The sequence below is a fragment of the Hyla sarda genome, chromosome 6, assembly GCF_029499605.1.
Source record: "Hyla sarda isolate aHylSar1 chromosome 6, aHylSar1.hap1, whole genome shotgun sequence".
NCBI lineage: Eukaryota > Metazoa > Chordata > Amphibia > Anura > Hylidae > Hyla > Hyla sarda.
In genome coordinates, this window is record NC_079194.1 from 135,057,115 (window position 1) to 135,071,468 (window position 14,354).

Genomic DNA, 14,354 nt, shown 5'->3' on the forward strand with positions numbered 1-14,354 from the left:
TTATTCTGTGGGTCAATACAATTAAAATGATACCCATGGCTAGATACTTTTATATTTTTGTAGCGCTTAAAAAAAAATGTAAAACTTTTTGTACAAAATCAATAATCTAAAATCACCCTATTTTGACCACCTATAACTTTTTCATTTTTCCGTATACAGGGCGGTATGAGGGCTCATTTTTTGCGCTGTCATCTGTACTTTTTATCAATACCACATTTGCATATATAAAACATTTATAGAATTTTTATGAATTTTATGTCCACATAAGGGACTATCTATAGCAATCATTTGATTGCTAATACTGTTCAGTGCTATGTATAGGACAAAGAACTGATCAGTATTATCGGCTATCTCCTGCTCTGGTCTGCTTGATCTCAGACCAGAGCAGAAGACGCCGGGAGACGGACGGAGGCAGGTGAGAGGACCTCTGTCCGCCATTACAGATGATCAGATCACCGTGGCAGCGCTGCGGGCGATCCGATCATCTATTTTGTCATGCGCATTGCCGCAGATGCCGTGATCTGTACAGATCACGGCATCTGAGGGGTTAATGGCGGACATCCGCACAATTGCGGATGTTGGCCATTACCGGCGGATAGCAGCCAGAACCTCCGTGTATGATGCAAGCACTGCTCCGATGCTTGCGGTCATACACAGGACGTAAATGTACGTTCTGGTGCGCGAAGTCCCGCCAAACCAGGACATTTCGTTAAGGGGTTAAGCATGCATGGAATAGGCATAAGGCTATCCTTCATATAAGATAAGGACAAGGACTATTCATAGGATTATTTATTGGAGATAAGGACAAGGACTATTCATAGTATATTCAGATTATTGGGCAGACCAGATGGGCCAAATGGTTCTTATCTGCCGACACATTCTATGTTTCTATTGAGACTTATCTCCCCTCAGAATTGGGGATAAAAAAATATCCAACCACCAGTCCTTCTACCATCACGGGGGAGTGGAGTCCCCATCAGTATGGCCAGCTTTAATCATCCTCCAGCTTTTGTATATCCTCTTAAATCTTTATATATTTTAAGCTCCTATTCTTAGGACTGAACCCCCCGCCTCTAGACCATGATGAGAGTTGTAGTTTTGCAGAGTGAGGCAGATATCAGTCTGTGGTTATAGAAGGTGATCTCACTTTACAGAAAGATGATCCTGAATTACAACAAATGAGCCTAATCCTACCTCGGAATCCGATTCACATGAGAATTGCACATTGTGCTGCAGAGATTGGAAGTTCCAATGGCAGTGTTTCCCAACAGGGTGCCTCCAGCTGTTGCAAAACTCCAACTTCCTACATCAGGCACAGGCAAGCTTCTGCACTGCAGATGTTTTAGACTACATCTCCCATGATGCTCTTACTGCCAAAATGCTGCAAAAGCATCATGGGAGATGTAGTCCAAAACATCTGCAGTGTCGAAAGTTGTCTATGCCTGTCCTACATGCTGGGAGTTGTAATTGTGCAACAGCTGGAGGCACCCTGTTTGGGAAACATGTCCTATGGTGTGGACTCTTAGGTGGAGAATTTATCATTGTTTGTGTAACTAGTTATGCACTTTCTCACTAAATAGCGTGCTGCAGAAAGCTATCCCTGCTGCACTATATTCAAGTTGGTTTCTTGAAAGAGTCAAAAATGACACAAAAAGCACAACAACAAAAAAAAGGGAAAACCAAGGAAAAATTTCCCCCATAGGCTATGTTCACATATTCATGATTTAATCAGGATTAAGGCTAGGTTCACACTGCTGTTGTTCTCCGACCTGTTCATGATCCATACAGCCTTTTTTTGGCACCAAACAGACCCACAGCACAACGGACATCACCAGGTCCCGATGGATCCCATTGACTTGAATGGGGTCTGTTACTGAGTATAGAAAAAATATAGGACATGCAGTATTTTTTTCTCAACTCCCATCCTTCAAACAGACGGACAGAGTGCCCTTTAGCAGATCACACCAGCAGTGTGAACAAGCCCTTATGGCACAGATTCCACACCTAATCTCTTCCTGTATCAATCACCATTCTGTATCCAATGTGCATTGGGTATTTTAAATACATCTCAGATATGTCATAGGCAAATCCTCAAGGTAGGAACTTAGCCTTAGGCTAGGTTCCTACTGCATCAGTCGGCGCTAGGACCGCACGGACACTGCAGTCTCTAATAGACTGCAATGTGTTCCGCGAGCATTTCCGCCTGAAGAATGAGCAACACCATTCTTCAGGCGAAAATTTTCAAGAGGATTTTCCGTTCAAAAATTCCGAAGTGTGAATTTGTGAACGGAAACCCATTCACTATACTATTCATTTTAGTAAGCGGAATTTCTGCCTGCAATTTCAAAGCGGAATTGCAGGTGGAAATTCCGTAGTGTGAACCTAGCCTTAGTCATCCTCCACCGAGACTGTGCACCAGGTGGCAGTGCTGCGTCATTACTTACATGTCCACTGGGTGGCAGTGCTGAGCAGTTGTGGATTCTTTCTAGATATATTTTTTTGCTTCCTGCTTGAACTTTGTGTTCTGCAAGTTTTGCCTTCAGGACAGGAGGTAGGAGCTGATGATCTCTCTCTCTATCTCTATGTTCTTCTTCTTCTTATAGCTGGATTTGTAAGGGTCAGGACACTATCAGCTCTGCTGCATGCACCCTTTGTACACCAACTTCTTATTATATCTAAACCTAAATAGCATTCTCCATTCCCAAAGGCAAAAAGGAGACTGCTGTGGAAGTAGAACCCTCAGCATGTACTCTGGGAGTTGTAGTTCCACAGTTTCAGGCTGCCTCTGGAGGATGCTCCACTTATACATTGAACTGCTTATAGATGTCTATAATTTGGCATGTGACTTTATAGATGTAGTGATGCAGCTATAACTCCCAGCATGCAGTGATAAATGTGGCCACTCACTAGATCAGGCATAGGCAACATTCCGCACTGCAGATTTTTTGTACTACAACTCCCATGATGCTTTGTCACCATTTTGGCTATAAGAGCATCATGGGAGATGTAGTTCTAAACATCTGCAGTGCTGAGGGTTGCCAATGCCTGGACTAGACAATGATGGGAGTTGTAGTTTTGCAGGGCGTGAGGCAGATTGTGAAAGAAATCTGACCCTAAAGTACAACAAAGGAGCCTAATCTTACCTGGGTATTTGCGTTGCATGACATACGTGTAATGTATATACTGCAGAGTCCTAGCTAGGCTTTCTTTCACCTGGGTCCACTATTCTGCCCTAGACCTCGATCTGAATACCCCGGCCAAGGCTAAATGGTTTGTTGGTGACCCATGGCATAGTACCTGGGGCACATGTACCGTTTGCTCCTGCCTAGCTACTGCGCCACACACATATACACACAGAGATAAATACATGTAATGCTTATATATATATATATATATATATATATATATATTATATACAGTGGTCCCTCAAATTACAATATTAATTGGTTCCAGGACGACCATTGTATGTTGAAACCATTGTATGTTGAGACCATTACTCTATGGAAACCTGGTAATTGGTTCTGAAGTCACCAAAATGTCATCCAAAAATAGTGAGAATTAAAGAAAAATAAGTAGATAACGAATATAGATAAAGCAAATCCTTACATATAACAGTAAGAAAGATCTGCTGGGAGCTGTAAATCACTGTCTATGTCAGTGTTTCCCAAGCAGGGAGCCTCCAGCGGTTGCAAAACTACAACTCCCAGCATGCCCCATGCAATGTCATAAAAAAGTAACATGGAGCCGCCCTCACCTGGTGTTCAATGAAGCAGCTAATCCTGGTACAGGTAAAGTGTACAGAACATGTAATACCTCCCTGTACTGTAGGGGGCACTACCAGACACCAGTCAGTGCATGCACTTCAGTAATACAGGTGTTTTACCAGTAAATTGCCCATTCTGATTGGTCAGTTCTTCCAGCCATTGACAAGTTTCACAGATCTGGACTGTCCGTAGCATTGTATGTTGAGTCTGGTTTCAAGTTAGAATGGTCCAGAAAAGACCATTGTATGTTGAAACTATTGTATGTTGAGGCCATTGTAAGTTGAGGGATCACTGTGTATATATATATATATATATATATATATATACACACACACACACACACACTGTATAATGCTCTTAACATACAGACAGACACACACACATTGTTTGTTAATTGGTATGACCCTCCTGTGGCGACATCAGATAAGGCACCGCCTGTCGCTGGAGATACAGTCCTTTACAAGGTATTGGTCCCTTTCATTGTGGCTGAGAGACGCCAGGTTATTGACTTGGAGCAGCTCAATTCCGCAGAGCGGGGGGGGGGGGGGGGGAGGTGTCACGTTACCTACGCCATGTTGCCCTCACCTGATAGTTCAGTGAATTGACTTCTGCTCCATTTTTTTTTTTTTGTTGACTTTTATTTTAATTTTTTTTTTTCAGGCAGTTAAATAAAGATCAAAAGTTCATTCAGTCTCCTCCTCCTCTCTTGCATTACAGCCACAGAGGCAGTGTAGGTCAGCGTTTCCCAACCAGTGCGCCTCCAGCTGTTGCAAAACTACAACTCCCAGCATGCCTTCGGCGGTCCTGGCATGCTGGGAGTTGTAGTTTTGCTACAGTTGGGGGCACACTGGTTGGGAAACACTGGAATAGGAACTATATAGGTAGATCATCCTGAACCTCCTGGTTCATTAACAGAATGCCAGAACTACAGTGAAGTCTGACACAGGGATGCAAATCTATGTAAGAATTCCCATGTAACTGAGATTTGCTTTGTTCCTTTCCAAGTAACATGGCAGAGGCGAAGATAGAGGAGGGCTCCATCAGTGTTTCTGGACAGACATTATTTTTCCGTGAGGCGGTCCCAGCACAGAGCTCATCCAGGCCGCCCGTCCTCCTGCTCCATGGCATCAGATTCTCCTCCCAGACCTGGCTGGAACTGGGAACTCTGTACAAGTTGGCGGCTGCAGGACATCGCGCTGTCGCAATTGATCTGCCTGGTGAGATCCTCCCCTTTTGTTTAACTCTTTCAGTACAAGACTTCTGTAAAATTAGGGGAGGTTGGCCTTTCTCTTCTAATAACACATACCAAAGCCATTGGGGGGGAGGTTCCCAAAACCTGTGCAGAAGTAAAGTTGATCAGTTGCCCGTAGCAACCAGATTGTTTCTTACATTTTTCAGGGGCCGTTTTAAAAAAATGAAAGAAGCGATCTGATTGGTTGCTATGGGCAACTGATCCACTTTTCCTCTACACAGATTTTTGTAGAGGAATGTGGTTTTTAATAAACAAGCTTTCCCCTCATGGCTGAGGGTCTGTTACAGTTGTAACTAGTCTAGACGGTTCTCTCAGGAATAGTCTAGACTTCAGACTGTTATATTTTCCCTGCACAGATACATTGTAACAGCAGAGATCTCACAAAAGGATTGTCTTGACTGAGACGTCATAACAAACCCTCCGCTGTTAGCAGTCAGGGCTCATTGTCAGCGATAGGACGGCTGCATTTCTAAACGGATTCCAAAAATTCCGTAGTGTAAATGGTGCAGAATAATCCCATTGAGGAAAATGGGAGGCTGCTGCTTTGTGTTTTCCAATAGTAATTCCGTTTGGAAAATACATAAGTTTTATTAAAACCTGTCCAGAGAGAAAGTTGCTGAGTTGCCCATAGCAACCAATCAGATCGCTTCTTTCATTTTTCACAGGCTTTCAAAAATGAAAAAAAGCGATCCGATTGGTTGCTATGGGCAACTCAGCAACTTTCCCTCTGGACACTTTTGATAAATCTCCCCCATAGTTGGCATTTCAAAAAAAAGAAAAAAAAACAAAGCTAATCACTGGCTGAGGAGAGACACCGCAGCGGGCAGCATTTTGCTGAGCTGCACTGTGAATACATCCACCCCAAACAGCAAAAAGTGGATCATATCGGGAACTGAAGTATCGATAACAGAGGCACCAGGGTGATCGTGGGAGGTAAGCAATGGTGTTTTTTAATTTGTATTTATTTTGTATTTTTGCAAGCAGCATGCGCATATTTAAAATATTTTTTTAAATCCACTGGAGTACCCCTTTATCATCTGAATGTAAACACTGTTAAATTGTATTAAAACGCAGAGCAAATTTGAAAGCTGCAAGATTTAAAGGGAATGTCATCCCTTCTACACCATTTTTGTAACCTAAATAATCCATAATTCTATGCTGATAAATTTCCAAATATTCTATAACTCTCTATAGCAGTGTTTCCCAACCAGTGTACCTCCAGCTGTTTGCTTGGCATGCTGGGAGTTTTTGCCACAGCTGGAGGCACACTTATTGGTAAACACTAGGGGTGTGAATCGCCAAGAATTTGGCGATTCGATTCGAATCGCGATACCAGTGTGGCGATTCGATATATCGCGATATATCGCGATACCGTCTAGGTGACGATACATCGCGATATATCGCCCACCTGGGAGCATTCATAGATCCCAATAGACGCCGCTGTCAGCTTTGACAGCGGCGATCTAGTACTCCGGTGCACACTTTTTTTTATGTTATCCCGTCCGGGCTGCAAAATAAAATAAAACGCACTTTTCTTACCTGCCAACGAGCCCGCGGAGCTCCGGTAAAGGTGTTCGGTCCCCGGGCTGTATTCTTCTTACTTCCTGTTAGTCCGGCACGTCACATGGAGCTTCAGCCTATCACCAGCGGAGGCGGGACATCGCTGCGGCTGGTGATAGGCTGAAGCTCCATGTGACGTGCCGGACTAACAGGAAGTAAGAAGAATACAGCCCGGGGACCGAACACCTTTACCGGAGCTCCGCGGGCTCGTTGGCAGGTAAGAAAAGTGCGTTTTATAAAAAATTCCACATCCCTAAAAGAATCGATTCAAAAATATTTTGAATCGATTCTGTATCGGCAAATGAAAAATCGCGATTATCGCGAGAATCGATTTTTTCTTACATCCCTAGTAAACACTACTTGATAGGTTGAACCCTGTTTTTCTGATACATAGCTTCAAATGCTGGCATAATCAGTCACATTCTGGCTTCCTGCTGTCACCACCAGGGGGAGCTTACTGCACAGTGTTTATACATTAAGCTCTATATTAACACAGATTACAGTAAGCTTCCAAGATCCACCCTAGCGGTGGCTGGATCGGCACACATAATGTTATAATGTCTATGCAGGGGATTTGGAGCTTTGTATCAGAAAAATGGATCTCTGAATACTAAAGGGAAAACTAAGAAACATATTATCACTGGATGTTGGACCTAAAAATGGTTTACTACGGTTTTCAAATCAACTGGTACCAGAAAGTTTTGTAACAGATTTGTAAATTACTTCTATTTAAAATCTTTAAACCTTAATCCTTCCACTACTTATCAGCTGTTGTATGCTCCAGAGGAAGTTGTATAGTTCTTTCCAGTCTGACCACAGTGCTCTCTGCTGCCTCCTCTGTCCATGTCAGGAACTGTCCAGAGCAGGTGAGCTTTGCTATAGGGATTTGCTTCTACAGTTCCTGACACGGACAGAGGTGTCAGCAGAGAGTACTGTGGTCAGACTGGAAAGAACTACACAACTTCCTCTGGAGCATACAGCAGCAGATATGTACTTGAAGGATAAAGATTTTTAAATATAAGTAATATAAATATCTGTTTAAACTTAATGGCACCAGTTCAATTGAAAACATTTTTTTTTTCCACCCGAGTACCCTTTTTAGCTATGTTCATCTGATTTCTGATGCTGCCTCTGGTTCTGGTGCCTCTTATGATACTCTGTATTACCTTTCATTTAGGACTAGGACGCTCATCAGATGCTAAGGCCCCTAGTCCATTAGGGGAACCAGCCCCCCCCAGCTTCATACAAGACGTCTTGGATGCCTTAAATATGGTCCCAGCTGCCATTATCAGCCCCTCTCTCAGCGGCATGTACTCTCTCTCCTTCGTCCTGAATAACCCACAAAATGTCGCTGCATATGTGCCAGTTGCCCCTATCTGTACAGACAAGTTTAAAGCGGAGGATTACAGACGAGCTCAGGTAACAGACAAATAAGTGTGCAGAAGCCTCGCCCATCGATCTCTAGAACTGGGGTTTGAGTCTCATGTTCTTCCTCACTGAGACACAAGATTCCATGGCACAACAGTCAAACATGCACACTGCCACTTTAAAGGGGCTGAGACATTGGAAACATGCTCCACTGTCACTCCATTCAAACTTCTCACCATTGTCATGCAGCGAGAAGAAATTGGGGACCCTAAAGTCTTGTTCTAATGATCAGTGATGATCCCGGTCGTGAGGCCCTCAATGATCAAACATTTATCATGTATGCTGTAGATAGCTGATTAATGTTCCTTTTAAAAGTGATGGCCTAGTAATAGCGTGTATCACCTGGTGGCTAAATAATATATACCGTATATGTTCTTAAAGGGGTACTCCGGTGAAAGCATTTTTTCTTTTAAATCAACTGGTGCCAGAAAGTTAAACATATTTGTAAATTACTTCTATTAAAAAAATCTTAATCCTTCCAGTACTTATTAGCTGCTGAATGCTACAGAGGAAATTCCTTTCTTTTTGGAACACTGATGACATCACGAGCACAGTGCTCTCTGCTGACATCTCTGTCCATTTTAGCAACCATGCATAGCAGATGCATAGCAGATGTATGCTTAGGGCAGCATGGTGGCTCAGTGGTTAGCACTGCTGCCTTGCAGTGCTGGGGACTTGGGTTCAAATCCCAGTAAGGACAACAATAATAAATACAGCATTATTATAATGTCAGCAGAGAGAACTGTGCTCGTGAGATCATCAGAGAGCATTCCAAAAGGAAAATAATTTCCTCTGTAGTAATCAGCAGCTAAGAAGTACAGGAAGGATTAAGATATTTTAATAGAAGTAATTTACAGATATCTTTAACTTTCTGCCACCAGTTGATTTAAAAGAAAAAAAGTTTTCACCGGAGTACCCCTTTAAAGGAAAACAGTCACCCGTTCACCCACGCTAAACCAGATACACCAGGTTATAGTGCAGGTGAACAGGAGATCGAAGAAGCGTTTCTGACCGATATACGTACCTGCAGTCTGGCGCCCAGTCCCTCTGAAGTTCGGCTTTTTCCAGAGCTGAGTTGCGCGCTGGAGGTGGGCCCTCTGGCTGGATTTGAATATTCATAGGCACTGGTCATGTGAGCGCTCAGTAGGCACAAGCGCTCACATAACCAGAAACCATGAATATTCAAATCCAGCAGACAGGTCCGCCTCCAGCGTACAATTCAGCGCTGGAAGAAGCCAAACTTCAGGAGGACCGGGTGCCGGACTGCAGGTACATTTATCGGTCAGAAATCCCACATTGGTCTCCTGTTCACCCACACTATAACTCGGTGTATCGGGTTTAGTGTGGGGGAATGGGTGACCTTTTCCCTTTAACCCCTTAAGGACTCAGCCCATTTTGGCCTTAAGGACTCAGACAATTTAATTTTTACGTTTTCATTTTTTCCTCCTCGCCTTCTAAAAATCATAACTCTTTTATATTTTCATCCACAGACTAGTATGAGGGCTTGTTTTTTGCGCGACCAGTTGTCCTTTGTAATGACATAACTCATTATATCATAAAATGTATGGCGCAACCAAAAAACACTTTTTGTGGGGAAATTAAAACGAAAAACGCAATTTTGCTAATTTTGGAAGGTTTTGTTTTCACGCCGTACAATTTATGGTAAAAATGACGTGTGTTCTTTATTCTGAGGGTCAATACGATTAAAATGATACCCATTATTATATACTTTTATATTATTGTTGCGCTTAAAAAAAATCACAAACTTTTTAACCAAATTAGTACGTTTATAATCCCTTTATTTTGATGACCTCTAACTTTTTTATTTTTCCGTATAAGCGGCGGTATGGGGGCTCATTTTTTGCGTCATGATCTGTATTTTTTTTGATACCACATTTGCATATAAAAAACTTAATACATTTTTTATAATTTTTTTTTTAATAAAATGTATTAAAAAAGTAGGAATTTGGGACTTTTTTTTATTTTTTTTCGTTCACGCCGTTCACCGTACGGGATCATTAACATTTTATTTTAATAGTTCGGACACTTACGCACGCGGCGATACCAGATATGTCTATAAAAAATGTTTTTTACGCTTTTTGGGGGTAAAATAGGAAAAAACGGACGTTTTACTTTTTTATTGGGGGAGGGGATTTTTCACTTTTTTTTTACTTTTACATTTTTTTACATTTTTTTTTACAATTGAATAGTCCCCATAGGGGACTATTCATAGCAATACCATGATTGCTAATACTGATCTGTTCTATGTATAGGACATAGAACAGATCAGTATTATCGGTCATCTCCTGCTCTGGTCTGCTCGATCACAGACCAGAGCAGGAGATGCCGGGAGCCGCACGGAGGAAGGAGAGGGGACCTCCGTGCTGCGTTATGAAAGATCGGATCCCCGCAGCAGCGCTGCGGGCGATCCGATCGTTCATTTAAATCGCGAACTGCCGCAGATGCCGGGATCTGTATTGATCCCGGCACCTGAGGGGTTAATGGCGGACGCCAGCGAGATCGCGGGCGTCGGCCATTGCCGGCGGGTCCCTGGCTGCGATCAGCAGCCGGGATCAGCCGCGCATGACACGGGCATCGCTCCGATGCCCGCGGTTATGCTTAGGACGTAAATGTACGTCCTGGTGCGTTAAGTACCACCTCACCAGGACGTACATTTACGTCCTGCGTCCTTAAGGGGTTAAAGGGGTACTCTCGTGGAAAACTTTAATTTTTTTTAAATCAACTGGTGCCAGAAAGTTAAACAGATTTGTAAATTACTTCTATTAAAAATATTTTAATCCTTCCAGTAATTCTTAGGGGCTGTATACTAAAGAGGAAATGCTTTACTTTTTGGATTTTTTTTTTCTGTCTCTTCTGTCATGACCACAGTGCTCTCTGCTGACTTCTGCTGTCCATTTTAGGAAATCTCCAGAGCAGCATATGTTTGCTATGGGGATTTTCTCCTGCTCTAGACAGTTCCTAAAATGGACAGAGATGTCAGCAGAGAGCACTGTGGTCGTGACAGAAGAGAAATAATAAAGGAAAAGCATTTTTTAATAGAAGTAATTTACAAATCTGTTTAACTCTCTGGCACCAGTTGATTTAAAAAAAAAAAAAAAGTTTTCCACCGGAGTACCCCTTTATGTTAAGTTGGAGGCTCCTATTAAAGGGGTACTCTGCTGCTCAGCATTTGGAACAAACTGATCCGAACGCTGGAGCCAGAGCCGGGAGCTTGTGACATAGCCCCGCCCCCCGAAATACAAGTCTATGAGAGGGGGCATGACGGCTGTCACGCCCCCTCCCATAGACTTGCATTGAGGGGGCGGGGCATCACATCATGAGGGGGTGGGGATATGACGTCACAAGCTCCCGACGCCAGCTCCAGCGATCGGAACAGCTTGTTCCAAACGCTGAGCAGCGGAATACCCCTTTAAGTTGTAAAGTCTACTTTATACATATTGCCTTTTACTACAGCTGCATTTCCAGTTCTTCTCTTTGTTGCTAGGTCTAGGGGACCAGATTTTTAGGTGTTGTCAGGCTATGTTTATACATTACACAGCCTATGGAGCCACTGGAGGTCGCTGACTACAGCCATTGGCTATCATCAGCTGCATACACAATGAATAGAGTGATTTAGCCGCATGCCCAACTCACCACTCCATCCAAGGTGAGACTTAGGTGCCCGTTCTCAAGATCATCGGGGATTCCAGCAGTCGAAACCCCCATGATCAAACCCCCAGTGATTAGAAGATAAGTATTATAATATGGAATACGCCATTAAGGCTGGTTTAAATATTTAAGCCTCAACCCTCCTGACAAAGCCTCTCCCCTCTGTGAGTGTCTAAAACACATTAAAAAAAATTTCCAATGAAAACGCTCAAAATCAGGGAAAACACCCAATTTTAAATCTTTTCCAGTATGTTTTGCTGTAATGCCTGGTGTAATGTATACACCTTCTATAAAGCCTTACAGCAGGACATTCTTGATATCCAGTAATCCAGCACTGATGATCTTCTGTTTTTCCCTTTTGCCCAGTTTCCTGCCTTGATAGTTTACGGTGATGGTGATGAACAGCTAGGAGAAGTCTCGCTGAACAACCTGAAGAACCTGCCCAATAGTCAAGTGTTCTGCATGAAGGGGGCAGGACACGCCTGTTACCTGGATGATCCGGACACCTGGCACCAAAAGCTCCTGGAGTTTCTGGGCCGCCTGAAATAATCTGACAGCCAGACTCTCCACAGTTATACTCACCCCATTATGTAGGGAAGTCGATCAGATTGGTCATTGAACTGATTCCAATTGCACCAGTCAATACAAGGGGCCAATAAAGAGCAAAATAAAGAGATTTGCAATGATTCAATGTACTCATGTGACATCATTCTAGCAGGGTTATTGGCGCTTTTTAACAGTTTGGGAAGTATCCTTGGTTTATTTTTATTTTTTTAATAGTAGATATCAGTGCATGACCGTGAGCTGTGATGGGGCCATTAGTCTCTCATTTCCCATTAAGGACCTGGAGCAGCAAAATAAGTGTAAGGCCGGGTTCATACTGTGGAATCTTTGGACGGAATTTCAACCAGAGATCCCATGGGCGGCACTAGGACCGTGCAGACTGTATTGCAGTCCCCATAGAGAGCAATACATTTTTGAGTGGACGGAAATACAGTCTGCACAGTCCTAGTGCCACCTACGGGATCTCTGGCTGAAATTCTGTCCTATGATTCCACAGTGTGAACCCGGCCTAAAGGTGACCAAGCAGCCAGCTGAAATATGCAACTGACCATGATGCTAAGTCAGCCCAGCAGCAGTGTTAGCAGATTAGTGTCAATTGTGCTGCAGAGACACTGCGGACTAGCAGCAGATCTAGAGATGAGCGAATTTACAGTAAATTCGATTCGTCACGAACTTCTCGGCTCGGCAGTTGATGTCTTATCCTGCATAAATGAGTTCAGCTTTCAGGTGCTCCCATGGGCTGGAAAAGGTGGATACAGTCCTAGGAGACTCTTTCCTAGGACTGTATCCACCTTTTCCAACCCACGGGAGCACCTGAAAGCTGAACTCATTTATGCAGGATAAGCCATCAACTGCCGAGCCGAGAAGTTCGTGACGAATCGAATTTACTGTAAATTCGCTCATCTCTAAGCAGATCTGCATGATTTTGAGCAGATTTTATGCTGAGGATTGTGTGTGTGGAAATGCTGTGAATGTTCCATTTTAAATGGCTTTACCCTTAGTATATTGCAGTGATCTTCAACCTGCGGACCTCCAGATGTTGCAAAACTACAACTCCCAGCATGCCCGGACAGCCAACGGCTGTCCGGGCATGCTGGGATTTGTAGTTTTGCAACATCTGGAGGTCGGCAGGTTGAAGACCACTGGTATATTGTATACTTTTCAGGAGTATACAGGTGTTGCTTTACTGGCTGGCTGCATGTAGTATGTGCTGTGACGCTGCTTATGGAAGTGGTTGTATAGTTATTTTTCTGTCTATACAAAAACAAGGAAAATTTCATACGTAGCGCAAGAAAGCAAAACAAATGTTCAACAAACGCACAACAAAAAACTGCATCATAACCATTTACTTTTCTTTACAAACCTCATACGTGTTTTGACCATAACAAAATTGAATGAATTGCATGGCTTCTGGATCCTGCAAATTGGTGGGTGATAGCTCCCCCTAGTGTCACATAAGTAGCGCTGATTTTTTCAATTCCTTTGCTCCAGTGCAGCAAAGTGATGACTGCAGGATGGCTCAAGGTCATTATTATTCATGTGGTTGTGTCTAGAGGTTGCATGATAAAGCATATACAGTAGCTCTCTGCCCGGCCACCTCTTCTTGGTACAAGTCTATGGGATGGCTTCTGGACATGCAGAGAGTTACTGTATATGCTTTATCATGCAACCTCTAGACACAACCAGATGAATAATAAAAAGCACTACTTTAGCTGCACATGTATGACCAATGGCACTATCCATAGAAAACAAAGATTATACCATAGACAGCATAGAAGATCCTAAAGTTGAAACATTAAAAGGGTATCAGTGCAAAAACATCTTATCCCCTATCGAAAGGATAGGGGATAAGATGTCTGATCGCGGGGGGCCCGCTGCTGAGACCCCCCCCCCCGATCTCCCTGCAGCAGCCCGTATTCTATGCGTAGCTGAGTCTGAAGTTTCGGAAACCGCCAGGCTTCCGAGACTGGGACGTGACGTCACGCCCCCTCCATTCATGTCTATGGGAGGGGACGTTGCAGCCGTTACGCCCCCTCCCATAGAAATGAATGGAGGGGGCGTGGCGTGAGGTCACGTCCCTGTCTCGGAAGCCCGGCGGTTTCCGAAACTTCAGACGC

General features: G+C 43.5%; 1 protein-coding gene across 2 annotated transcripts in view; it reads left to right on the forward strand.

The window, feature by feature from the left end:
• ABHD14B (abhydrolase domain containing 14B) overlaps positions 1 to 12,353 on the forward strand; it is a 35,661-nt gene extending 23,308 nt beyond the window's left edge. The window contains exons 1-4 of one of the 2 annotated variants that reach the window (XM_056525116.1): positions 2,452 to 2,551; positions 4,770 to 4,981; positions 7,754 to 7,995; positions 12,040 to 12,353. In XM_056525116.1, the coding sequence (XP_056381091.1) occupies positions 4,774 to 4,981; positions 7,754 to 7,995; positions 12,040 to 12,222 (633 nt within the window). In that variant the 5' untranslated portion in view covers positions 2,452 to 2,551; positions 4,770 to 4,773 and the 3' untranslated portion in view covers positions 12,223 to 12,353. Of the gene's footprint in view, positions 1 to 2,451; positions 2,552 to 4,769; positions 4,982 to 7,753; positions 7,996 to 12,039 lie in introns of those variants that run through there. The other variant, XM_056525117.1, reaches the window with a different exon arrangement.
• The last annotated feature ends 2,001 nt before the right edge of the window (positions 12,354 to 14,354 follow it).